This window comes from Mangifera indica, chromosome 6 (assembly GCF_011075055.1).
Source record: "Mangifera indica cultivar Alphonso chromosome 6, CATAS_Mindica_2.1, whole genome shotgun sequence".
NCBI lineage: Eukaryota > Viridiplantae > Streptophyta > Magnoliopsida > Sapindales > Anacardiaceae > Mangifera > Mangifera indica.
Genome location: NC_058142.1, coordinates 1,079,334 through 1,106,238, shown reverse-complemented (window position 1 = coordinate 1,106,238; position 26,905 = coordinate 1,079,334). Strand labels below are relative to the sequence as shown.

The following is a 26,905-nucleotide window of genomic DNA, read 5'->3' as shown; positions in this document are numbered from 1 at the left end:
GCTTTCACTCAAAAGAGTTTGTGCATCTCATTGGTTTGGATGATATGCACAAGTGCAAAACGGCAAAAAAAAATCTCTATTTCACAACTAAAATACCAAATTGATGATGTGTATTGGCCGATAATTTGTAGGACGATATTTCTTTTTTTTTTTTTTTAAATGTTGCAAAAGTTGGGTATTTCCATGCAATGAAAGCTAAACAAACCCTAATACCTAATTCCCACCCAAGGTTTGATAGAATGACATATTTTACTCTTTAAGTTTAGAAAAACTATTTTCTTATCCATTTATTAAAGTATATTATTAGTTTTATTAAGCAAAGAGCTTTTTATGTTATTTTATCTGTATATTATAATACAAGAATAATTTACTACATTTTATTCCTAGTCATTGACACCTAATTAATCTAAACTTGCATAATAATTTTTTTTATTTGAAATTAATATAAATTAAGGGTATAAAAAATATTTAACAAAATTATAGGGAAAATATATTATTTAGGTTGAGAGTTTTTTTTAATAAATTAAAAAATAATTATTATTAAAAAAATTAATAAATGGGTACAAAAAATTGATTTTTTTGAAGTTATTGAAATTTGACAATTCATCCAACCTTGGGTGGAAAATAGTGATTTGGCCTTAAACAAATGGAAGAAAGTGACGTGGGTGATCATGCTAATGAGAGCCGAGAGAATCAAATCCAATAGTGCAAAATGGAGAAGAAGGGTTTGGTTTGGTTTGGTATGAATGGACAATAATTGTGGGAGGGGACCAAATTTGAGGAGATGCAAAAAATTGAAAAAATTTAATAATCCAACTGCTTTTAATGGAAGGTGATTGATGGGTCATAAGGCCACAATTTGACAGAAAAACAACACTCAATTGATGGGATTATATTGTATTATTATCATGGGGGGTTGGGTCTGAATAATATTTTATTATAAAATTTAACAGATTTTTTTAAAGGCAAATTATTTAAAAAATGGTTGAATATATATAATTATCATATTTAATAAAATTTGATAAGTATAAATAATTATTGTGTTTGATTAGAAATAATAAAAAAATATTAATAAATTATTTTATTTAAATATTATTAAATATAATTATTTTAAAATTTTTTATATTATTTATTATATTAATTAAAAATAAATTTTTTTTGTCTAAAAAAAATAATAAATAAAAATATAATTATAATAAAATCAATGTTACTTTTATAATCTTTTAAAATCTAAGATGAAAATGATAATCAGATTATCATTTATATTATTTATCATATAACTATTAATAATAAAATATTAATATAATATTTTATTACTAACATACTAAACAAGATAGTGTACATAATAAAAAATAGATTATCAAGATAATTTTTGTTAACTATAAACCAAACAACTTCTTAAATTATTTTTATGTGTGTTTTAAGTATTCATATACTTTTATGCTATTTAATTTTTAATTTAAAATTATTTAATTATATAATATAATATTATTTAAATATTAAATTTAATAACACGTATAATAACGAAAGATAAAAGATACTTAGAGAGGTGTCAAAATACTTATAACTTTACCTTTTCACAAAGGTAGAACAATTATTTATCACTTTATTTTTTTATTTTAATGATAATTTTCATTTTTAACTTTAAAAAAGATTTTTTTTCCCATCTTAAAATACACAAATTAAGATATAAATTAGCTTAAATGTTTACTATTTATTAAATAAAATTTTATCTCTAAATCTTTATTAAATCTTTTTGGCTTTGAATGGGCAAAAGTCTTTTGGCCTAATTAAATCGCAAATGACAATTACAACAGATTGTCCAAAATAGGTGAGTACATTTTTGCTTTCGAGCTGACTGAGTTCACTCCCCGGAAGTGCCGAGTTGGTGAGTGTTAAACACGTGTCACAACCAGTATTCATTCAGCTATTATTTTTTACAGTTTCGTACGTCCCCGTCTGGGCGTCTTAATTCGATGAAATTCAGACGAAATGAAGTCCAAATTCACTTTAAATGAAATGAAATTCGAAAATAAACTGTTATATATACACGTCTTCTTCCCCGAATGGCAACCTATGGCTATTTTGGTACAAGGAGGAGTCAATTGATCCCATCTGGCTTCTCCTGCTCCCTCACCCTTTTCAAATTTTTAGTTCAGAAATCTCTTTTCTTTCTGACCCGGAATCAATACGTATTATAGAAATGCTTTTAGAATGAAGTCCGGGCTTAAAAACTGTGATGATAATTCAGTTTTCAACGTTTTGAAACTCTGTAATGGGATTCATAACACTCCCCACTTGGCTTCTCTTTTCATCTTTTGTTGAACTCTCTTTTATTCTTTTTAGTCTTTGAATGCTATATGGGGAAAGGTCAGAGGTTAACGACGAGCAGAAGCGAGCGGTATTTGGGGAGCTACGGCTACGATAACGGCCACCGGACGGACGTGAACGACGTGTCGGAGCTTGTAGAGGGTGATATTTGGTCGACGGTCGACGATGCGTCAGAGAGAAACGAGACCGTTGTTATCGATAATAATAATATTAATGAAAACAATTCGCAAAGCGACTGGAGTCCACATGATTCGGTGGAGAGTAACGGGAGTTATCGTCACCGTCGGGCACTACGGGACGGCCACCACGTGGGAGGGTTGTCGTTGGCTTTTGAAACTGCGTCGTCGCAGAGAATTGTGCATCAGTTCAGAGGCGGTGGGAGTGACGGGACGTCTGCATCCCCACGTGGGCATCAAATGGCTACGTCAGCACCCTTGAACGTCCCTGATTGGAGTAAGATTTACCGGGTAGACTCGGTCGAGTCGTTGCATGACTCAGACGACGGGCTGGACGACCGTGACTCAGAGATGATCCCCCCACACGAGTACTTGGCTCGAAGCCGCAGAACGAGCGGAGCTTCTGTTTTCGAAGGCGTGGGTCGGACCCTCAAGGGACGCGACTTGAGGCGTGTGAGAGACGCAGTGTGGAGCCAAACCGGATTCGATGGTTAGGTAATTATAATAATAATATTTCTCATTAAATACATTATTATTTTTTCCTTGGGCAATGATTCGGTTGAGTTGAACTGGAAAGTTAACTCAGCGACGACTGAGCTCAAGCCTGCTCTATGAAGTGACAAAAAAAAAGTGTTCTGCGGTGGCGGAATGAGGCGGCGATGGCGGCAAAAGGAAAGGAACTCTCTCTTTGTCAACTGGCATTTCATGAAATATTAATAATTATAATCTTAATTTCGAATTGTGCTAGCTTTATGTAATTGTCTTGGAGCTGTCAGTCATTTTCGTTTGCATTTTTTCATCACCAGATTTAATATAAATATATAAATTGTACATTTATACCTCCCCTCCTATTTCATTGGATGCCTTTTTCATTTTTTATTTTACAGCCGCCAATGGATCTTCGCCTTGATCCAATGTTGGGTCACCCATCATTCCATCGTCCATATCACTCTTAAAATATTATCTATTTTAGGTATATGATATATTAAACTTTTATTTTTAAATATTATAATTTAAAATATATTTTAATAATTTAAAATCTTATAAAAATTGAATTAATTTTATATTAATATTTTTAAATGACGGAAAATGCTCATACATTTTAATTTGATTGAACCTTTGATAATCGATCAATGAACATGGTTAGAACAACCCGGTGGGTACTAAGATTCGGGTTATTACGCCCCCGCTCTTATATATCCAGTCAATGAAATTTCAACCGTCTGATCAAAATCAAACAAGCATTGGATTCTAAACTATGATAATAGTTCTAATTGTTGCCACGGTTGGAAACAGGGTCCTTGGCAACTGAACCTAGCAGTGAAATTGGCTACGGTCACTGCTCGTCTGGGTCCCAACACTGACTTGGCTTGGCAGTTATGGTCATCGCTCAATAATGCCGCCCACAGTTTGTCATTTACGGTAACAACGATTAAATGACCAGAAACCAAGACAAAGAAGTGAAAAAAAAAAAAACACACACACACACAACTGACACCCAGGGTGAAAATTTATGCGTAAAACAGTGGGTATAGTGGGTCGCGTCATGCTTGGGCTTTGGGCCTGATGAGAGAATGTGATTTTCCTATGAGCAATGTTATTTATTAAATTTTAAATATTTAATTAAATATTTTAATAATATATTATCATATAATTTAATTATTATTATAATATCTAAAATATATTTTTAGATACATCTAATTGAAATTTTATTGGGTTTTTAATAATAATAAGATTCTTTAGTTTATATATATTATGTATGAGAATGAACGGTAGGGAACTACATTGGCCCCACCAAATTGTATTCTCAACCTTCCAATGTGCCCATCATAACTCACTTTACTGACAAGTGGGACTTGTTTGATCATTAATCAAACAATTTAGGTTAACTAAGTAGAAAGAAGCATAGTAAGTTCAATAATTAGTGATCTTAAGCAAGCTATATAATTCTGATTACTGGTTTGTGTTAGTGTTGCTTCAATCAGTACATAGTAAATTACCTAAAGTCATGAGATAGACGTTATCTGTTTTGACTTTTGACTCAAAACTTCTACATGATATAAAATTATTTTATCTCAATGCTTCCCTTAATCAAGAAGTTTTGGGAGAATACCTAACATTGTGTCCACAGACTGTGATATTATTGATAAAAATACACCTTGCAAAGGAGAGAGATAATGGATTTTGTTAACCCAAAATCTTCCATTCTTATTCAACGTGAGGTCATCACAAGGGCATCTGTTGACAAAGCCGAAGAGTCAATTAAGGGCATTTTATTATATACTATTGAAGGAATTGGAGCCAATATGGCTTTACCTTTTTCAAGACATATTAGCCACTGGTTTCTTAATATCCAATCACCCTCATTGTGTGCTTATATCTTATAGAATGTGACATTGAATATTTAGAGGATTATTTATAATATAAGATTCGTAATATTTGCGATCATTGAAAATGACTTGCTCTGAAAAGAAATTGGTGATATTATATTTTCATACCTAAATTCAGTGATGTTCCAACTCTTCTTTAGCATCGATCCCATTGCTCCGAATTTGTTCTTCATGCCAACCTAAACTATAAAGCCTCTCAAATATAACTAAAATATTCTAATATAATTGATTATGTTATATAATAAACTCTTTGCCCGTGGATAATCTTCTTAATAACCTTCTTTTTGTTAGAGTCTATACGAACAACTATGGGCAATAATTAGCCACAATAATTGTGAGTATACACATCTTTTATTAGGGTTAGATTTGAATTAAGTCAAACTCAAATATAAATTAATTCCTCGATAGAAGATAAAGAATTTGTCTTCGTTGAGAAAAAGATGGAGACAAATCATCTTCATCTTTTATTCAACAAAAAGATGAGATGACTTTGTCTTGTTTTTGTTGATGAAGACAAAGTTATTTATCTTCATTGATGAAGGAGACAATTGGACTAAATGTTGAGATGGTGATGGTCATTGCCGTCGTTGCCAAAGAAGAGAGAAAGCCTTAAGGATTTGAGAGAAAAAAGTTACTTTTCAAAGTTCAGACTGAGGGGTAAAATGTGAGTTTTCAAAATCGGAGGAGGGGGAATGAGATAAAATTATTATTTATTTAATATTATTGATAAAATGATAATTTTACTCTTATAATAGTTGGTCTATATGTGGGTATTTGAATTTTTTTAAACTAAATATGTATATATTTATTTTTTCATTAAAACTTACTTGAAAAATAGTCTTTTGGCCAAAAAATATATTATTTTTGATACACACAAGAGAAAAAAAGTTATTTTTTTACTTCTGAAGATCCCCATTCATAGTAACATCACTTAGGATGTATTTTTGTTGTATAGGACTTAATTAATAGCATAATACAGATATAGTTTTTTCAAATATCACATCGGATCAAACCATATTAATAATAATTTATATCGTTTCTTTTTTATTTATATGTTTCATGTTATATCGTAATGGATATCAAAATTCAGTATCTATTCTTGACTATGCATATATAGTATTGGATCTAAATTGTAAAAATGATATAACAATGTTATATGTATACACTTTAAGTATACAAAATGAGTATATATGTAATATGTCATCATGTAATTGGATATTATTTTATCCTTAATTTAAAATTATTCAATCATATAATGATATATTATTATCTATTTTGTGTACTCAAAGTATGTATATATAATTTTATTGTATTTTTGTATGATGTATTTATTCCAATGGTGAATGTGTGTATATGTACGTATGAGATGCATTTTACGAACAATAGATCTTAAAACTACCGATTTAAGCGAGCCCAAGCCCAGTTTCTCTGGTTAGTTGTGGGGCCATTTGGGTTTTGATCCAAGAAAAGAGACGATTTTTAAATCACAAAAAGAAGTGCCACAGCCCATTGGGCAAATAAAGACACAAAATTTTTTTTTTTTCCCCAATTTTTGTTATTTTCCAATTTTTATTTGTCATCAATATCTACCTCTTCAATTCTTAAACGCATAAAATATTTTATGTTACAAAGACGGGTCTAATAATTAATAATACGGATAATATTAAGACATGTCACAAGGGTAATTACGTAATCACACTTGACAACTCATAAGGGTAGTTACGTCATATGGAACAACAGACAAGACAACATGATAAGTGGGTGGGATTGAGAATAAATAATTATATATAATTAAAAAATGTTTTTCTCAAATGTCAACAAATTATTGGTTTGACTTTTTTATTCTAATTTTCTTCATTCGCCGGCTGTTAACATGTTGACAGATACGCTTTTGAATCATAGAATCATAAAAATACTATTTTTACCTCACCGGCGGTAACTGAAGATTTAAAAAAAAAAAAAAAATCTTCATTTATCTCCTATTATATTAAAATTAAAATTTTAATTTATTTAATTTAATAATTACAACTTAGATTGACTACTAAATTTAAATTTTTAATTTAAAATTTAAAAAACTTCACATGAAAGACATAATTTACAAAATCGTGAACCATATCAAGGCTTGTTTTTAAGGTGGGTTATATTAGGCTTAATCAAAGGTGAATTTAAATTTTTCTAGTTTAGTAATTATATAATTGGTGACTAAATTTGAAATTTAATTTAATTGGTGTGATTGATTATGTATTAAAGAGATGATCTAACTCAAATTAATTTTTTTATTACTAAAATTAAAAAGTGTCTATGTGAATATTTATTAATATATTTTTTTGTTATTAGTGTTGGGTTTAATTATATTTTGACTTAGAACTGGCAATGGGTCTTACAAGCCTATGAGTTGGTACGATTCGAGACTAAAAAAGCTTGGCGTGAGAGGCAAAATCTACAAAATTAAAAGTTATATCAAGGTCGTTTTAAAGTGGTTCAAATCTGATCGAAGGTAAATATCCTAATCCAATGCGATTTGAAAAAATTTAAATTATATAAACAACTAATCATTGATAGGTTGACCTATAAAAAAATCTATAGAAATACTATTTAATAGAATATGCATTATGCCTCAATCTTTAATGTTGAGGTGAGCTAACACAATAATTTGTACCAAGTTAGGTATGATTAGACCCATTGTCACATCTATTCTAACTTATAGAGGATGATTGTATACTAATCACAAATAATAATTTATATACTCATAATAATTTATATAATTGGATGATACTTATTTGATCATTTAAAATTATTAAAATATGTGATAATATATTATTATTAATATATAAATTAATATTTATTATTAGTATATGTAATTTTATTAATTTATATGGTTAAACGATAATTGGTTAATAATAATTCGCTTACAAACTTTTTTTTATTAAATACCATTAAATAATTGGATGAATAATAGAAGGAAGTTTGCATTGGTCTTTTTATGACCAAAACTAGCAATAAATAAGTATAAATATTACTGTACTTTTTATTAAAAATCATTTTATCCCAAATATAAACATATTTAATATATTATTTTTAGGAAAGAGATGCTCTAAAGGCTCGGGGGTTTTTTTTCTTGGCCTCTTAAAAATTTTGGGATTCAAGAAATGTGAAAAAAAAATCTTAATTAAAAATAATAATTTCTTTCAACAAAATTCTTTCTCAATGAAAATAAATTTACTTTTTTAGCAATATGACTTATCTTTCCAAGAAATAATTATTCTTCGATTGAAGGTGGCACTTTTCTTTACAAGATAACCACTTCCCTGATAAATCATTCTTCTTTGCCTTTTAAACTTCTATTCTACAAAAAATCATATGAATTTTTGTCCAAAAGTTGAAATTATATCTCAAAGATTCAAACTTTTATCTGTGTTTTGCTTAGATACCCCTGAAACATATTCCCTTTCTCCAAATTTAACTTTCCCATCTTCTTATCTGTGTCTTATGTATGAAAGCCTCAACCTTTTCAACAGATACAATTTACAAGAGCTCTTGAAGAAAACCCTTTTAATTTCTAGTTCAAATCTTTGTCTTGATCTTAAAAAATGGGTTGTATTGGCAGCAAAGAAAGAGTTCCACAACCAGATATTAATGGTCAAAGATCAGGCACTGGTTATTCAAGTCATCACACAGCTGCTCCTAGACAAACCCATCAAACTTATCAGCAGCAGCAACAACAACATCATGTTGCTCAGCCTCGAAGAGTTCCAGTCCCTCAAGCTCAAACCACTCCACAAACAATTGCAGGAACTAACACTAGGGAAGTTAATGGGCCAGAAACAATACTAGGTAAGCCTTTTGATGACATTAAACAGTTCTATACGTTAGGTAAAGAACTGGGTAGAGGCCAGTTTGGGATCACATACTTGTGCACTGAGAATTCAACTGGCCACTCTTATGCCTGCAAGTCAATACTGAAGAGAAAACTTAAGAGCAGGCAAGATAGGGAGGACATAAAGAGGGAGATACTTATATTGCAACATTTGTCTGGGCAACAAAATATAGTTGAATTTAGGGGTGCTTTTGAGGACAGGCAATCAGTGCATCTTGTGATGGAGTTGTGCTCTGGTGGTGAGCTTTTTGATAAAATTATTGCTCAGGGTCATTATACCGAGAGAGCAGCTGCTGCTATTTGTAGGGCTATAATGAATGTGGTGCATATTTGCCATTTTATGGGTGTGATGCATCGTGATCTTAAGCCTGAGAATTTCTTGTTGTCCAGCAAGGGTGAGGACGCTATGCTGAAGGCAACAGATTTTGGACTGTCTGTATTCATAGAGGAAGGTGATACTTTGAATCCTCTCTTGAATTTTTATGTTTTGGGATTTTCCAATTTAGCTTTGAGATTTCTATGTTTGTTTTGTGAGAAATTTGACAATTAGCTAAACATTCTAAGGATTGGTCGAACTTGTGTGCGAACCGCTAGGTTCTGTAATGCTCAAGATTTTTCATTAACATATTGTGGCTTAAATTTTGAGACAACAGCTTCATTTACTATTATAATAAGTATTCACCCCATGAGTAGGAACTTAGATATAATCTGTGAACATGCTTGAGTTTAGGAAACTGAAATTCATGGGGTTAGGCCTCAATCATTTGTTTAGAAGTAGTGAGATATGCTGCCAGATTGTCTTCCATTGGTTTAGCTTCAAAGTGAAGTGGCAGCAGTGTTTTGTTCTTTCAGTGATCTAGTATACAGGTTTGTTTATTTCTGATAGAGTTTGCCAGTTATTGGATTCATAGATGTCGACTGGTCACTGGACCTTCAGTTCATCTGTCATTAGTTATGAATTGATAGGCGATGAGTTTATGTTAAGTAGAGCCTATGTTTCATGAGGAAAGTACTTTATGCACATATAACCTTTACTTCAAGTGACTTGTGATTTTCTTTGCAATAAAACAGTATGAGCTATTTTGGAGGTTGATGAACTAAAAAGATTTAAGTTTCTTCTATATGTTGACGACCTAGCCAGAATCCTGACTGTTTTGATTAATGGAGTACCTTGAGCTTTAAGTTTTGAAGCAGAAATTAATTTTGTACAGCAGCTCGTGATTACCATATGTATGGCTTCTGCCTACTTTCACGGATTTAACATGCAAAATTCTTGTTTTGATCATATTGTTTCAGTTAACTTTTTTTTTTCTTGCAACTTCTCTATATCTTTAATTTTTTGTTGTTCATTCCATTGGGGATTTTATGTTATTATTGGTGAACTAGCTATGAAATAAAGATGACCCTTCTGGAGATTTATCTCAGGGAAAGTTTATCATGATATAGTAGGCAGTGCTTACTATGTTGCTCCTGAAGTTCTACGGCGTAGTTACGGGAAGGAAATAGACATTTGGAGTGCAGGAGTTGTTCTGTATATTCTACTTAGTGGTGTACCTCCATTTTGGGCTGGTAAAGAAATACTTGATATTTTTTTGGAATAATGTATTATGTTCTACAATTTTGTCAGGTTCCCTAAACTATGTATTATTACTTATTTTTAGTAAGATATTTTGCTCAAATCACTGCAGAAACTGAAAAGGGAATATTTGATGTCATTTTGAAAGGAGAGATTGACTTTAAAAGTGAACCATGGCCGTTGATATCAGATAGTGCCAAAGATCTTGTCAGGAAAATGCTGACACAGGACCCTAGGAAGCGAATCACTTCTGCTCAAGTTCTTGGTAATGAACCCTATTAATCATGCTTGGCTATATGGAATATTTTGACGAAGCATAAATCATTTTATTGTGCCCTAGAGCTAATTCTATTTCTTGGTCAGTTTTTCTCAAGAATTTGTTTCTCTTTTTAATTATTGCGTGTCATTCCCATAAATTATGTTCTCATACCTGTTCAAGTAATAGAAACTAAATTTTTTGTGGTGATTTAAGTTTAAATGTTGGAACTTCCTTTTCTTGTTACTGCTTGGCCAAATTGATTTTGGAAAAGAGAAACCTTGTATTGAATTCTAGAGAACTATTGAAAGCCACTGCAGGCTATCATTGACTGTATTATAATGATAGCAAATGGATGGTGTGAAAATTCTAATTTTACTCATTAGTCTATCAATCCAGATGATTTTTTTACCTATTTTCTGGTATTATATTATTGCGAGGCTTTATGTGCTTTAGGCTAACTATTCTAATCTGTATAATTAGAGCATCCATGGATTAGAGAAGGTGGAGCATCAGATAAGCCAATAGATAGTGCAGTCCTCTCTAGAATGAAGCAATTCAGGGCGATGAATAAACTCAAAAAGCTTGCACTGAAGGTAATGGTCAAACTGTATTGCTAATTCGCTATTTTCATTTGATTTTTTGTTTTTTTATAAACGGCCAGTAGCTTGCCCATAAATTGTATAAGAAATACCAGTCTCTTTCGACACAACTGATTTGTAACTCTACTGTGATTCTTTTCATTAACAAAAACAGAGAGGTTGTTTTTGGGGTCATGTTTTGGCAAATATGAATCACAGTGGGGAGAATCATATTCCTTATGCTTATTCTACCTTTCAGTTTGGCAAAGAACTTTAAGCTTTGCATTTGAGAGGGGGTGTTCCTTCCTTCCAATCAATGATATGATGTCCATTTTGTTTTAAATTAACACCATTGTTCCCCATGGGCCGCCACTACCACCTCCTCATCATCACCTTTGCTGCCACCTCAACAACATTGTCGTCACCTTTCACCAGATCATTATCACTCTTCCTTCCTGACAATCATGTTACTGACAGTACTGCATTTCTTCCACCACTTGGCTGTTTCCATCCATCTAAGTTTTGCATTTCAAATTCATCCAGGTTATTGCTGAAACTCTATCTGAAGAGGAAATTAAAGGTCTCAAAGTAATGTTCACAAACATGGATACCGATAAAAGTGGCACAATAACTTATGAAGAACTGAAGTCAGGTTTGGCTCGACTTGGGTCAAAATTGTCTGAAGCTGAAGTCAAACAACTCATGGAAGCTGTAAGTAATCAAATTCCTTACCGCATCTCATTTTGTGCCTGTTGTGTATGACTCACATCTCATACTCAAGTTGTTCTTGTTATGCCTGTGGAATGAATTTCAGGCTGATGTGGATGGAAATGGCACAATTGACTATATTGAATTTATCTCGGCTACAATGCATAGATACCGACTGGAAAGAGATGAGCACCTCTTTAAAGCATTTCAGTATTTTGATAAAGATAGTAGCGGGTGAGTTTGCTATTATTCTATGTTTGTTATACTGGCAATATTACGTTTGATCCTGTACTATACTAGAATTGTTAACTTCCAGTTCCAGCTTGTTGACTCTATGGAGCTTCTACTTATTTATTTACTGGTGAATATATCAATCAACAAGCATGCCTAAACTCTCATTTCCAGATAAACAAGAGCAGTTGTCTTATCTCAAAATATATCAGTTTTGTATTAGTTTTCCAGAATGCATAATAGAGAGTAAAATACTGAAGAAACATAATGAAAGTCCAATGTTAAATTGGTTTTCATGTTTTCACTTTTCATATCTTTTGGTTGATCATGTTTCATGCTTTAGATTAATGAATTCTCTCCAGAAAATTTGATTCAAAATCTTATGTTTAGAAAATTGGGAAAAGTTCTAGAGAAAAAGCTATTCTTTTCTTTGTCTGTGTGAACTTTTCATATACAATTAAGTAAATAGTTCATGTCATTGTGAACTATTCAACAGATATATTACAAGGGATGAACTAGAAACAGCAATGAAGGAATATGGAATTGGTGATGAAGCCAGCATCCGGGAAGTAATTTCTGAGGTGGATACAGATAATGTAAGTCAATTTCTGATTTATAAATTTCTAACTATCTTCTGACACATTATTGGTTCTAACGCCACTTAAAATTGTAGGATGGAAGGATCAACTATGAGGAGTTCTGCACAATGATGAGAAGTGGGATGCCACAGCCAGCAAAACTCTTTCAGTTCCATTGCTAGGAGCTAAGTCCAGTAGGCAGCTGTGTATTTCCTGACCAAGCGAGATGTTTGAGCGAGTTAATGTCACTGAAAATAAGGTATTCTCCCCTGCAGTAATGAGTAGACCATTGTGACAGTTTATTTTCTTAAGAGTTCTTTAGCTATCTTGAATTTTCAACATTTATAATCACAGCGGGATCGGTTAGTATCACTTGGAGCTGCAGAAGTATTTGTGCATATATCTATTTTGTCGAAGATTCACATGTTCTACCCCAGTTTGAGCTGATCCTTTTTGATAATTCTTATTTCAGATTGTAATGTCCATAGGAATGAGTTATGTACTTCTGTATGATGGAGGCTTTGCAAAGATTAAATAAGTTGAATTACAGTCCCACTTTGTTCAATTCTGAATCCTCATTTCTCAAGGCTGAATTCATTTAGGCTTATATATTATTGTTACTGTGGCACCTTCTATCACATCTTACATCATTAGCGAATGACATAAGACAAGTTGAACAAATTGAATTTTTTTTTTTGTTGTCTATTGAAATGATTGAATTCTCATATTTTTTTTATTGAAGAAATCAAACTTTTAGATTTTTCTATTGAAAGAAACTTAATTTTCATATTTTCTTATAGAAAGACCAAACTTTTAATGTTTCTTATTTAAAACTATTGAATAAATACAATTAAAATTATTTTGTTTTATTTAGTGTTATAAGTAAAGTAACTAGTTTGATACCTTTAATGAAAAATATTTAAAGTTTAATTTTTTTAATAAGAAAATCTAAAAATTTGATTTATTTAATAAAAAATCTGAAATCTCAGTCACTTTATTAGAAAAAGTAGTCTGTTCACTTTAAAATAGTAAAATGATGGGCTGTCCAAAAAATGAATATTTACTCAATTTGGATTGTTAACCAAATAGTGGAAAGAAAAACATTCATCTACTATAATATCTATGCCTTGAAACTTCTCTTGATCAATTTTACAGGATAGACAACTAGAAAGCCTACCCATTATGGGTAAAACAATTAATTAAGATATGAAATCTCAAGTATAGAGTTAGATGACTCAAGTTTGACTTTACACTTTAGTATATAGACTTGAGTATATATATATTAAAGTTTTCTTATATGTATGAATTAAAGTGGAGGTCTTGATGGTGGGTTGTTAAGTTAGTTTTCTTAGGGTTTATCACTTTAATGGCCGACCTAAAGGGATAGTCAAGATCCGCTAAATAGGTTCCTTGCATAAAAAAACTACAGACTAGAAAGCCAATTCCAAAGTAAGTGAGCTGTTCGAATTAATACATTGCACAACTCTTTTACCTTTCAACAACACTTTTCCCACATAACCCTAAGAAGACTTATAGATTAACTGGGCATCAAGATAAGTAAAAGGCAACACAAAATCATCTCTCACTACCCTGAACTTACAACCCAATTAATATTTGTCTACAAAAGTGCATACCCATTTGAGTTTTTCTTCATTAATTTAAGATCATAAGGTTGGAATCCAAGGTTTAGCTTCATATTCCCCTGACACAAATTGCATTAGAGACAAGCGTTCAAGTTAGCTTTCCACGTGAGGCTAATTTTCTATGTTAACTCTGTAACCCATTAAGCATATTATATCATATGCACGTGTGCACAGAGTTTCTTTATACCTAGGAAACGCCAAAGGCTTGATGGACTCGATAGTCAAGACAGACAGCAAATTTTGTGGTGCTTAGTGATGATTTCTGTATCAGTTTAGTTATAACTGGAGCACATTAGCCTTAATTATGGCCCCTTCTGGAAGAGGGAATCTGTCATTTTAATCTTTCTGATCAAAGCTGCATGCATTTATTTGCTATGAAAGCTAGCTGTTCCAGAGATGAACACTCATTTTTTAATCTCAATTTGAAGACAACCGCAGACAATAGGCTCCAAATATCATGTGTTGAAAATATGTACTGGATGAATGAAATTTTCTTAGATTGCCATTGGCCATTTATATCATTTTTCCTATGTGGTGATTCGTTAGATATACTTAATTTTAAATAATTAATTAAATATTTAAATAATATATTATTATATATTATTTTATTTTTAATTAAAAATTACTCTGTCACTGACTGGAGAGCAAAGCTCTATCCACTGACCAAACACCAAGCCCCATGTGCATCATGCCTTTGTAGGTAAAGTGATAGCTAGTTCCAACACAAATAAGCAATAAATATGATCAATTATATATATAAAAAAAAGAGAATAAAGGTGAATTCAAGTTGAATTGTTTCCAAAGTGAATCAAATTCATAAAACCCAATTTAAGTTCATTTAAATTATTGTACAATATTATTTGAAGGGTGTATTGAAAAGATGATTAATACAAATGACAACATCAATAATATTATCAAAAAATGAAACAAATTGAACTTAAACTAAAACAATATCATTGAAATTATAATTTGAGTTTTACTTATTCAAATTTAATAATATATTGAAACATAACATGATAAAAGAGAGTTAATAATCCATCAAGGCTTTGACAGATCCTAATTAGATTATTCTATATATTTTTTTTATAAATCTCTCGCATATGGAATCAAAGAAAATACCATAGTAAGTCACCTAATATGGATTGCAAAGGAGAGAATAGCATTGACATTCTCCCATCTAACTGGCTCAAGCTTGGCCATGCTCACGGTTAGGTGATTAATTTTTAAACTATACTTTAAAATGTTATTTATTTGATCGAAATAGTTTAATTATAATACTAGACCTGAAGCCTCGGATACTTCCAGCCTGCTAAAAAAATGAGGCACAAGACATTCACAACACATAACATATGAAGACAATGTTGTGTTTGTGTGATATTTTAGTTCGAATTTGAAGACTCGTTAATGTTAATATACCAAATATCTTTTTTGATAATAATTTTTTTCTTGAACAATTATTTTTCAATTATTCTTTTTTTTTAGATGTTGTTCTTTACTATTTAAACCGATTAGAATTTGAACACAAGCTCATCATTCCAAATTCAAGTGGAGCTCTAGGTAGCTTTTATTCTAGCATATTACAAAATGACAATTCACAGCCTGATCGTCTTGAGGTGCGATGCGCACGTGGGGTTGCATGCCTTACTCTTCGCCGTTCTCTTTTCCTTTTTAACAGTCAAAACCAAAACCTTCCTTCTTCACTACTCCTTTTCTCATATCCTTGTGCTTCCACACTTCTTCTTCTTCTTCTTTATGCATTCTTCTCGGTATAACTATTACTTCATGCATTTGTGTTAATCAGAATTTTTTAAAGACTTTATGTTTCCTTCATAACTTTTAACTAGCTAATTGACTATCATTCAACATATCTTAGCACTCCACACTACTCTTTCTATGTATAATCATGCTCTTTTCACTTTGAAACACAACTCTTCAACCAAGGAAACAATACCATTTTACCGCTATATATGGATAACCAATCCAAGTTCTCTTTTCAAATCAATGTTTGTTATGTGGGTTTTGTCTTGAAAGTTAAAAACTTTATTGCATATCCTTTACTGAATCTATGAAGCAATTTTTTCTTGAAGTTTTTACAAGGTGGATTTGTTTCATTTCTAGTAAATATCACGATCACTGCTATGTATATTTGTATTGAAGTTAAGGTTTCGAAATAGGGAGTTGGTTTAAATTTTATCTCCAATGGTGGAGCATCAAGCTTGTGCTGGTTTGGTGAATGCTTCTGCGTTGTCTGCCATAGAGCAAGAAGTGAAAGGAGAGAGTACTGTTAATGTTATCATAGCAGAGATTTCAGCTGAGTTGCAAAAGGAGAAACAAAAGAATGCTGAACTTATGGAAAGAATATCATTACTTGAAGCTCAAATACAAGTGAGAGACAAGGAGTCTCTTTTAACAAATGGACAAGTATTTTTAATTTGCCTACTTCATGTTTTTGTTTTTGTCACTTTCTTGTGATAGCATCTGATAGTCTTTTGATTTAAATGGCTACAGAGATAACAAATTCATGGTTCTATATTTCTGCTTTAGTTTGATCATTATACATTTATGGCTTCCTTCTATACAGTTTGCTAAATAATCAAAGATCAATGCATAACATTAATTGAAAAAATTGGATGGTGCTCTCCAAAGTTATATATACATGTAAGATAAATCTGCTCTTCTTTTTCCTGAATCTGATATATTGATCATGATGAAATTTGTCTACAGCCACAATAAATAAGCATAATGACCATTTAGTTATGTTTCAAACTTCTGATTTGCAGGAACTTCTGAACCTTATTAATCTGTTCTTGAAAATTTTACATGGTTTGTATGTGAACTTATATCTTTGAAATTATTCATATGCAAGAAATCAGGACTCGTATTTTATTGATTAACACTCAGTATTATAATAATAAAACTGTATCTGTTTACATTTTCTCTCCCAAATTTAATCATAATAATGGAAGATTTAATGGTCTCTCTCAGTGCAGATGTCTGAATGCAACAGAAAGGTACATGGGGAAGTTCAAGAGACAAAAGATAGAAACAAGCTGTGGTAGGAATGAAGAGGCTGATATCATTAAAAGTGAAATGGCATTAGTTACAAAGCATGCAAAATGCATTCGCTCAGTTGATGCAAATCTAGAAGGGCGCTTAGTCAACTGGATGAGCATGGATGAGACTCAGTTTTTGCATTTTGATAAAGTTAAAGATGGTGAATCTGCTGCTGATTGTGACGATTCAGATGAGAGCGAGGATGAAGATGATGACTGTTATGAAGAAGATGAAACTAATACAAGAAGTGCTAATAATAATGAGCTAAAGGAGCAGCCTCGTGGAGAAGATTTTGATCAACGAATGCTTCCCTGTTTGGAAAATTTTGCTGGTGGTCAGAGAGAGGCCATTGTTGGAAATGTAAGCCAGGGAACTATTGAATATGAAATAGAAGATTGCAGACCACTTGATTCACAAGCACTTCAAAACCAAGTGGATCATAAGAAACATGGTAAGAGAGAAGTTATGAACGATGGAGAATACAAGCCACAAGAAGAGATACTTATGCATAAGAAGAAAGCTTGTCATACAGGATCTGCCAGCATATTGGGGAATAAAAAGCCTGCAAAGGTGCCTTTCTGTCCAAAAGAAGTAAAGGGAATACTTGAGTCAGAAGCCCTTCTATTGAAAAATGCTCAGTCCCATACCATAAGAAAAATCATAGTCTTTGCCTCTCTGGGTATAAGGCATGGATGTGAAGATATGTATGAATTAGACTTCAATCATTTTAGCATCCTAAGGAAGGGGGAACCATATGTCTCACCAAAGAATCCTGGGGTAAACTTTATTCTTGGTGCGCTTTTTTTTTTTTCACATTTCTGACCTTAATTATATGATCAAGGTTTTTTTTTCCTCATAATATGCATCCACTACATACAAAATAGTTTTTAATCTAACATGACACCCCCTCTAGAATTGGTATCATTCGTTCATTGATTGCCTTATGTTGAAGTCATAAGGTCAGTTGAATTGTATGAAGATTTCTTTTCACTCTACAAGTCATCCCAAGCAGTTTAAATAATGAAATATATTGGCTCTGTTGGTCTCAACCTGTTAATAAAATGAAGGATAATATATTGATTGACAAGGGTACTGTATTATGTAGCATACAGACTCTGTTATTGCCTAGTGGGTCTTGGGATATCTTTAGAACTTGGATTAAGGGGCATTTAGTATATCTTTGTTTGTTGAATGAGTTGAAATTGTTTATGTTCAATTTTCACTTTGATTTTTGAATTTTCACTTGACAAACATATTGCTAGTATAGAAGACGACCTAAATTTTTGCATGCATATAATATTGTGAGTGCTTGCAAAATACATGAATAGTCCAATTGTCACGGAATACCAGTTGAGCCTCTAATAGAACATTAATTGGACTTTACTAACAACAGTCCTTTGTTTACTATTAAGAATGTAGTTGGATTTTCCTTTCATGTATTCTCTCGTACTGATCATTGGATGAACATCTCAATCATTTGTTAGCAGGAGCATGTGCTATATGAGAATCCTGGAGTCCGGAGGAAGATTTTCTACCCAAATCGAGAGAATCCAACACTGTGTCCCGTTCAAATACTTGAGGAGGAAAAGGCTATGCGTCCATCTGATCCTAGCTGCCCCTCATGCTTATTTTTGTGCATCAAGTATGGTGGAAGAACAAGAAATCTTCCCCAGAATGAGTAAGTGCTACAATACCATTGATTTGCAAAGGTGTAATTATATCTTATTCAATTCTACTGAATAATATTTCATTTTATGTCCTAAATCTGATTGGAAAGACAGAAGCCACATGATCTTAAAGCCTTAAACAAATTTGATTATTTTCTCGTAGAACAACCAAGACTTGAAACTTGAAAGTGCTCCTGATAGCATTGCAGAGTGTATTAGTTGATTGTGACTGATTAACATCTTGCCAATCTATTAGCCTAACCTAAAACTGTAAATGCTTAATTTTTCCAGATATGTCAGGCAACGAATGGGAAGAAACAAGCTGAAGTCTTTTGGGCCAGTTATGTGCCGAATGGCAATGCTAGTCCATGTTCGCAGTGGAAGCTTCTTCTTCAAGGCCTTGGGCATCACTCTTCTGTTCATGGCTGGTTTTCCTGGTGACTTAGTTCAAAGGGAAACAAAATACCGGAACCTAGACTTGCTGCAAAAATATTACAGGTATATGATGCCAAATATTGTAGAAAATGTATATAGAAAGCATTACACATTAGACAAATATTTCAAGCCAATAGCTTCATAGCTTTCTAAGCATACAATCTTTATAAAGTATAGGATTATGGCTAATTCCTTAAATAAAAATGGTCATACATGTATCTGTCTTCTCATCGAACACAGTTGGCCTATAGCTCTGTTCTATCTTGCCTGAGGTGTGAATTTCAATTTCTCCATTTCTTGCTTCTTTTAGTCTTTTCTTGGTGCAGATCTTCAGAGTAGTGTAACTTTTTACTCAATCTTCTTGTTGCAGGACAGATGGGGATGCTGAAGGGGAAGAGTTATTTCTTCCATATCCAGCCACTCCTGATACTGTAAGATCTCAACTCTTGGATAATTCCATAACAGAATACTTGTTTAATCAAATTTTGCGTTAAAAGGTACCACCTGGATGAGCATAAAATGAAATATTGTCTCCCTAATATGTAAGAGTTGTTAGCACTGCCAATCAAAACTGGTAATACACTGTGTCTTGGGATTTTTGAGTCACTTTGAGTATTACACCATTGCTGAGTCATGTTTCAATTAGATGTCAATATTGTTGCATATTTTCTTCGATTTTAGTAATTCACAATACTAGGGTCACTTGGTGCAATGTCCCCAACTGAAACACTGAACTTGTTTGGGAGTCCGTTGAAACAGTGACTCAATTTGCAACTTTCTAACTTTTCAGCAGCCCAGTCCCAGCTTTCAGCAGTTAACTGGGAAGACATCATCAACGAAATCAAAGATCAAAAAACAATCAAACTCCACAAATAAGACTCAGAATGCGCCAAGATCCTCAGTGCAACAGCCTGCTTCTCCATGTGTTGTGCCTCGTGTGCAATTTGGGCTTATGGGGTGTGCTTCTATTCAAAATCATGCAATGACACCAATTCAATCTATGCCATCACAGACTCATGCCGATGCCCCTCTAGTATCAAACCAAGTATTTCCTCACTCTGCTACTAATTTGTCATACCACAGCCACTCCCTTTATCATATATTCCCACCACAGCCTGCAAATACTTTCATGCCAATGATGTATTGGCCTCCACCAAGTGCATTTCCTTCTAGTCCCTACCCAACTACCTATGGTTATGGATCTTTTCCATCAACTGCAAGTTACATGTCAATCCATCCACAGCCTTATAACAATCGTCCTGCCGGCAGTTCTTTTGTCCCTAAGATGGTAGAAGGTAATGCAAATAATAATGTGGCTCTGGAGGAACCCGATAGTGATTCAGATAGCTCTTCAAGCAGTACAGAACCAAAAGAGCCATTAGCAAGCTGCAAGTAATGCACCAGCTGAACATAGTGCAATTTTGTAAATGAACCTCCATTGGGAAAAAAAATCTTAGCGAAAGAAATGCAATTTAGTGCATATTCATGTAGCTTACAGGTTCATCTGCATGTTCTGTGTATGTTACAGTTAAAAAAAAGTGATTTCTTTCTCCCCAAGTTCTCAGTGCCACCACCCACTGTTCATTATTGTTGAAACTTTGTGTGAGAGTTAGACAGTCAATTGATCTTTACTTTTGCAGGAACAACATTCTTAAATCTGTTTCCAGAATTATATCCAAATTAAAATTGCAACATTAGAGAACTTCAAGACCAATTTTTCGGAAGACTTGAATGACACTAGAGGCAGATTCTGGAGACGCCTGTTATGTGACTGCAGGCTTAGGCTTGCCCGGTCTGGGTTCTTTCGGTCTGACCGGTTAACAGGAAGACAACACTATTTGAAATATACATATTTATAACATACCATTCTAGTAAATATATTTTTAAAAAAAATTTAATCTAAAATATATTAAACGCATATTTTATGTTATTTTTGTATTAAATATAAATTATACGTTATATTTTATATTTATCATATTTTTAAATTTTTAACTAAACTTAAAATACAAAATTATTTATTATATTTTTAATTATTTACAAAAATACCATTACCATTTAAAAAAAATTCAACAATATTTTTTTATTAATTTTTAGTCGTAATTTTGTGTTTTCCTCCTCTGTAACTCATACAAAAATTTACTCTGATCTGAAGTCTGAAATTAAAATTGATTAATTTGTTTATCTTTTCTTATTGATTAGTAGATTACTTATTATACAAAAAATTTTGATTATATTATATTATATTAAATTTAATAATTAATTAAATATTTTATATTTGAATTGTTATATCGATTTTCAATAAAAAATTCATAAAAAATACTAAAATTATTATAATATTTTTAAAAATGTATTAATGATAATATATTATATTAAACTTTTATATATATATATTCTATAATTTTAAGAATATTTTTTTATAAATATATTTTTTATTATCTACTATATTATATCTATATAATTTATATATAATTTTTTTAAGTTTTCGGATTTACCCACTAGTATGCATTGCACAATCACAAGAATGAATGCAGCTCATATATGTACAAATCTCAAAATCATTTTCAATATAACTTGTTCTGCACATCGACTCTCAGAAGATTTTAAATGCCCTTCTACCCACCAAAATATATTATTATAAAATACTAAACAGTATGCAGAGAGGCTAGAGCTATATTGAATTGCCAAAAGGGAATCTTATCCTTTTAATTCTTTATTTCTTTCTTTAATATCTTTATCCCTTTTTATGTGGCTGAATATATCTTGCCGACCCTACGGGAAGACACCAAAAAAATACTTTATTGCTGTTTTGCCCTTTTCAGGCTGGCATGTCTCTTCCTCTTTGAAAAACCATTAAATTATGCATGCATCATCCTCACATCATTATACAAAAGGCTTATAAGCATGAATCACCCATGATAAAGCATCGTTGTGGTCAATGCGCCATAACCATACATACACCATCCCCACAATCCATCCCTACATATTATACATGCATCCGACATCCCATCATTACCCATTACTAACATCATCAAGCTTTCACAAGAAACACAGCGAAAAAAAAAAAAACACTTACTAAAGATCTAAAAAACAGCCATCTTATTTTGCTAGCCACTTCACACTCTTCTCAATCAAGAGATAAGAGAATTTGATAGCTAGTAATCTAGAAGTAGAACAACTTGTACGTAAAGCTTCTAGTGGAGCTTGTTAGCAACATTGCACTGCTTTCTGATCTCACCCTTGGTGCCAGTGAGAGGGTTGTTCTCAGAAAGAAGAGTAATGGCTCTTGAAAATTCCTTAAAGAAGTAGGCTTGGCTCTTGGCCATTTTCTTCACGTGAGGTTTAGTCCTCTTGTCTGTGGCCAGTTGGTGATCCACGATAAGCAAGCCCTTGTTGTCCAAAATATTCCTGTAGTAGTTGTTGTCTAGAATCATAGGTGTGCCACGGTCATTTCTCACATACTGCACAGCCTTGGGGTCTGGGATTGGGTCAGGGCACTTGTGGAGCATGTGTGGAACATGGTCAGGGTTCAGCTCAGGTGCAACCTCTGGGTACAAACGGTGCACCAGCTTCACACAGTGTGTTCTGCCGACACTGTGAGCTCCTAAAAGACAAAATAAAACAAAAGTTATATTAACCTTATGCCACTTGCTATGTAATATATACATCAAAACATACATTCATGCATACAGTCAAAACACCGACAATTTAACAGACCGACCGTTCAAAAGTTTACACAAAGCATTTAACCAGTTTTGATATAGTATCCATAAAAATATGTTCATACATGTCCAAAACCTCTTTCATACGTTGCTGATATGGGATATGTATAGGGTGGTGTTACAATAAAAGAGAAAAAGTGTACCTAAAAGAGCAACAACTCCAGGGGTGTCAACGCCCATGGCTGCAAATCTGTCAAGGACAACAGTCATGCTCTCGTTGTGGTCTGGGAGGTATTCTTCAAGGATTTCTGCTCTGCTCTTTCTACCATCTCTTCTTCCTGTTTTGAGAGGAATGAAAGGCCCTCCTAGCTGGAAAAAGAAAAAAACATTTTCAGAATCCCAAATTACTTGCATGCACTTAGTTTTAGGGATGCTTGTTAAATTTGGAAAGACATCAAAAGGATATAATGTCATTAAACAGGTGAGATCTAGGAACGCTCAAACTTTGATTTATGAAGGAAATTAAGTACCGAAACAATAGCATCTCTTGCAGACAAGACAAGAATATCAGCACAGGAAACAACTCCAGGGCACTCCCTCTCAACAGCTTCCTTGATGTCCTCAATGTACCTGAAATTCCTCATTCCAAAGCTCCTGTCCATCTCCTTCTCAGAGAGGCTCCTTCTTGTTGAGTCCAGCAACAATGAAGCATCACATGACTATCCCCACACCAGAAAAACAAACATGCATGAATATAAAACCATTGACAACTCTATAAAGCACAATAAACAACATAAAGTAGTGTAATTTACCTGGACAGCACAGTCATGGAAGATGTTTCTGAGCCAAGAAAATGCAGTGTTCTTGTGTCGCTTATAGAGAAGCTTAACTTGTTCACTAATAATTTCCTCAGCCTGAGGACAAGAATTCTTGTAGAAGTTCATAACAAGACCAGGATCTTGATCTTCATTTTCAGCAAAAGAGAAAGCTGAGAAGGATAACAGAGCAAAGAAGAAGATGAGAGCTTTGGAGCTCATTTTTCTTGTCGCTATATGCCTATATGCCTCTCTTGGGTACTTCTTAAATAGCCTATATGCCTCTCTTGGATACTTCTTAAATAGCCCACTTTGGATGGTTAAATGAGAGCTAGTTACCTTACCTCACGTCAAGGTACCTGTATTATTTCAAGGCTGAAGGTATTGATTTGAGTAACCTTTTTATGTCCTACAATTGCTTGATCCTAAGGTCTCAGAGAAGATGATCAAGTCAAAACATTTCTAAACACGCCTGTACTTCAACCCATCCAAAAGGTAACTGGTATTCAATTCTACGTACATCAGCGTGGATCCTTTTTTTTCAATTTCAAGGCTACCTTTATGGAAAAAGGCAAAATGGTTAATTATATATGCAAATTGAATTTTAAGAGAAGATATTGAGGATAGAGGGTGGATACAATCCAAATTATTCTAGTTGGTGCTGATGATGGGCTCAAACAAGCTAAGATTGAATTGAAGAACTGTTTACTTGAACTCGGTTTGACCTCTAAATTATCTTGCTATATTGATGTCATCACACCCTTTTAATAATTTAAATATATTTAATTTGATTTTGAATTAATTGTTTTAGATTCAATTTAAACTCAAATTATTTCTTATTAAAGAAATTAGTCATATGCTTGATCCAACCAATATTCACTAAATCAAAAATACCAATGGAAATAAGATAAACCCGTGTGATATTGGTTGATTACTTTATGTCTTTGTCAAAGAGTAACACTAAAGAATAATAGCATCATATTGGTACGTTATAATCAGTGTGTCATATAATATAATAGGTAGTGGTTGGTAGCAATAATTATTTTGATGTGAATTGATAGATATATATTTTTTTTTGTAATTTTAGAAATAATGACATAACATAGGTTAATTTGAAAATTTTCACAACTTGGGGTGTTGTCTTGTTGGGTTAAAAATGGAAAAAACTAAAGGAATTGAACCTTTTACTTTGTTGTGGGGTTTCATGCATTGGCTTCCATTACTAGTGGGAAATGAAGACAAATGGAAGGAAATAAAAGATGGCAATGGCAAGAAAGAAAACGCTGGGTTATGTTGCCAATTAAGAGAACAAACATAAATTATTATTTTCTTTTTCGTTTTGTGTTTTAGATATTAAAAAAAAAAAAAAAACCATTAGCCATAATTTCCATATCATTTGATGAAATAAACATTTGCTCATAAAGCTACAAGTTTCTTGTGAAATAATTCAATATCCCAAAATGTAAATTTAATTGCTCATGCTTATATTTATCGTATAATCAAATTATGTATCATATTATATATTAAAAATATAATATATCGTATAATAAATATAATTATTAGTATTTTACAATATATGATATATATTCTAAAATATGACATGATACTTGTATAAAAAAATATGTATCATAAAATGTTTCAAATTAATATGATATAATAAATATATTATATAATACGATACACAATATTAATAGCATTTGATATATTTTTTATAAAAAATTGATAATGCTATAAAAATACATGTAAAAAATTTTAAAAATTTAATAATATTTATTATATTTTTTTAAAATAAAATTGTATCAATTAAATTTTTATTATTTTAAATTTATAGTATTATTTGATATATAATATTAAAAATTAAATTTAAAATATAACATATAATTTAAATATTATATTATAAAAATAATAAAAATTTTCAATTTTCACCTAATTATCTTCAAAACATTTCGAGCACCTGAATGTTTTGAAAAATTCTTAAAACTTTGCCATGTCACTCTCAAGAGTATGTCGGTATATAAAAGGATAATACCAACAGGAGGATGAGTCATTGAATTGCTATAATGGTATTGATATTGACAGGCCGGTAGGTGAGCGTTGCTTGTCTTGGAAGCCTTACATAGAAGAACTAAAATAATGATATAAAGCAAAAGATTGATGTGAAAATCGAGATTGGATTAAAGTTTTCAAGCAAGAGCATTGAGGATTCTGGGGGATGATTTAATCCCTCCAATGAACTATTTTCTGGCTAGTTTCAATTCAGGTAACTTTAAAAAAAATAATTGTAACTTTCGATTTAATTTGGATTAGTTTAAATTTAAATATTTAAATCAATTTATTTATAAAAATAAACTCAATCATTTATATGAACCCAGTTTATTTGATTTAAACTTGGAAAAGGTTGAATTGGGTCTAACCCTAAACTCTTTTTAATTTGATTGTGTAAAATCAATCAAAACGGACGCCCAATAAATGAGAAAAAGACAGTCCTAATGTTAAGATTGGTGGGACTGAGTGGCTTGAGCCATCAAGATTGGCTGGACCATATTGATCACCGTGGCCACCGACACTTCACCATCTCTACAGTACATAGTGTTAGAAGAGTCTTCACTGACACATGCTTGCACTTTCGTTACTTTTGGATAATTTGGCTCCATCCAAATCCATTTTTTGTCAGATATCAAGAGAATTAATTGTTTATTGATGAACACCTTATCTGTTAAAATTACTGTGCATTCCTCAAAGCAAGAAAAGAGTAAGTATTGCCTAGAGATCCACAAATGATGGCCCACTGCATTTACAGGGTGACTACAGAACGATGAGAAAAAACTTAGTTTAATCTATTATTATTAAGGCCAAACGGCTATTTCCCACCCAAGGTTTAGCGTTTTCTCAAAAGTCCCCCCTTTAACTATAGAAACACCAAACATC

At 32.2% G+C, this 26,905-nt stretch overlaps 4 protein-coding genes across 4 annotated transcripts; 3 read left to right on the top strand and 1 right to left on the bottom strand.

Annotated features, from left to right (window-relative positions):
- Positions 1–2,064: 2,064 nt before the first annotated feature.
- LOC123218253 lies at positions 2,065–4,125 on the top strand. Its single transcript, XM_044639557.1, has 2 exons — positions 2,065–3,002; positions 3,804–4,125. The coding sequence occupies exon 1, from the start codon at positions 2,361–2,363 to the stop codon at positions 3,000–3,002; it is 642 nt and encodes a 213-aa protein (XP_044495492.1). The 5' UTR covers positions 2,065–2,360; the 3' UTR covers positions 3,804–4,125.
- A 3,969-nt stretch (positions 4,126–8,094) lies between these two features.
- LOC123219150 (calcium-dependent protein kinase 21-like) lies at positions 8,095–13,269 on the top strand. The gene is made up of 8 exons (XM_044640911.1): positions 8,095–9,226; positions 10,200–10,343; positions 10,463–10,615; positions 11,090–11,202; positions 11,731–11,898; positions 12,002–12,129; positions 12,623–12,722; positions 12,800–13,269. Exons 1-8 carry the CDS (start codon positions 8,488–8,490, stop codon positions 12,884–12,886), a joined length of 1,632 nt encoding a protein of 543 aa, XP_044496846.1. The 5' UTR covers positions 8,095–8,487; the 3' UTR covers positions 12,887–13,269.
- Positions 13,270–17,341: 4,072 nt separating this feature from the next.
- On the top strand, positions 17,342–21,060 carry LOC123219546. The gene is made up of 5 exons (XM_044641552.1): positions 17,342–18,178; positions 18,889–19,079; positions 19,360–19,566; positions 19,874–19,934; positions 20,294–21,060. The coding sequence occupies exons 1-5, from the start codon at positions 17,363–17,365 to the stop codon at positions 20,897–20,899; spliced, it is 1,881 nt and encodes a 626-aa protein (XP_044497487.1). The 5' UTR covers positions 17,342–17,362; the 3' UTR covers positions 20,900–21,060.
- A 1,323-nt stretch (positions 21,061–22,383) lies between these two features.
- LOC123218182 (peroxidase 42-like) lies at positions 22,384–24,358 on the bottom strand. The gene is made up of 4 exons (XM_044639460.1): positions 23,975–24,358; positions 23,693–23,881; positions 23,366–23,531; positions 22,384–23,104 (listed from the first exon to the last, which is right to left on the bottom strand). Exons 1-4 carry the CDS (start codon positions 24,197–24,199, stop codon positions 22,695–22,697), a joined length of 990 nt encoding a protein of 329 aa, XP_044495395.1. The 5' UTR covers positions 24,200–24,358; the 3' UTR covers positions 22,384–22,694.
- Positions 24,359–26,905: the final 2,547 nt, after the last annotated feature.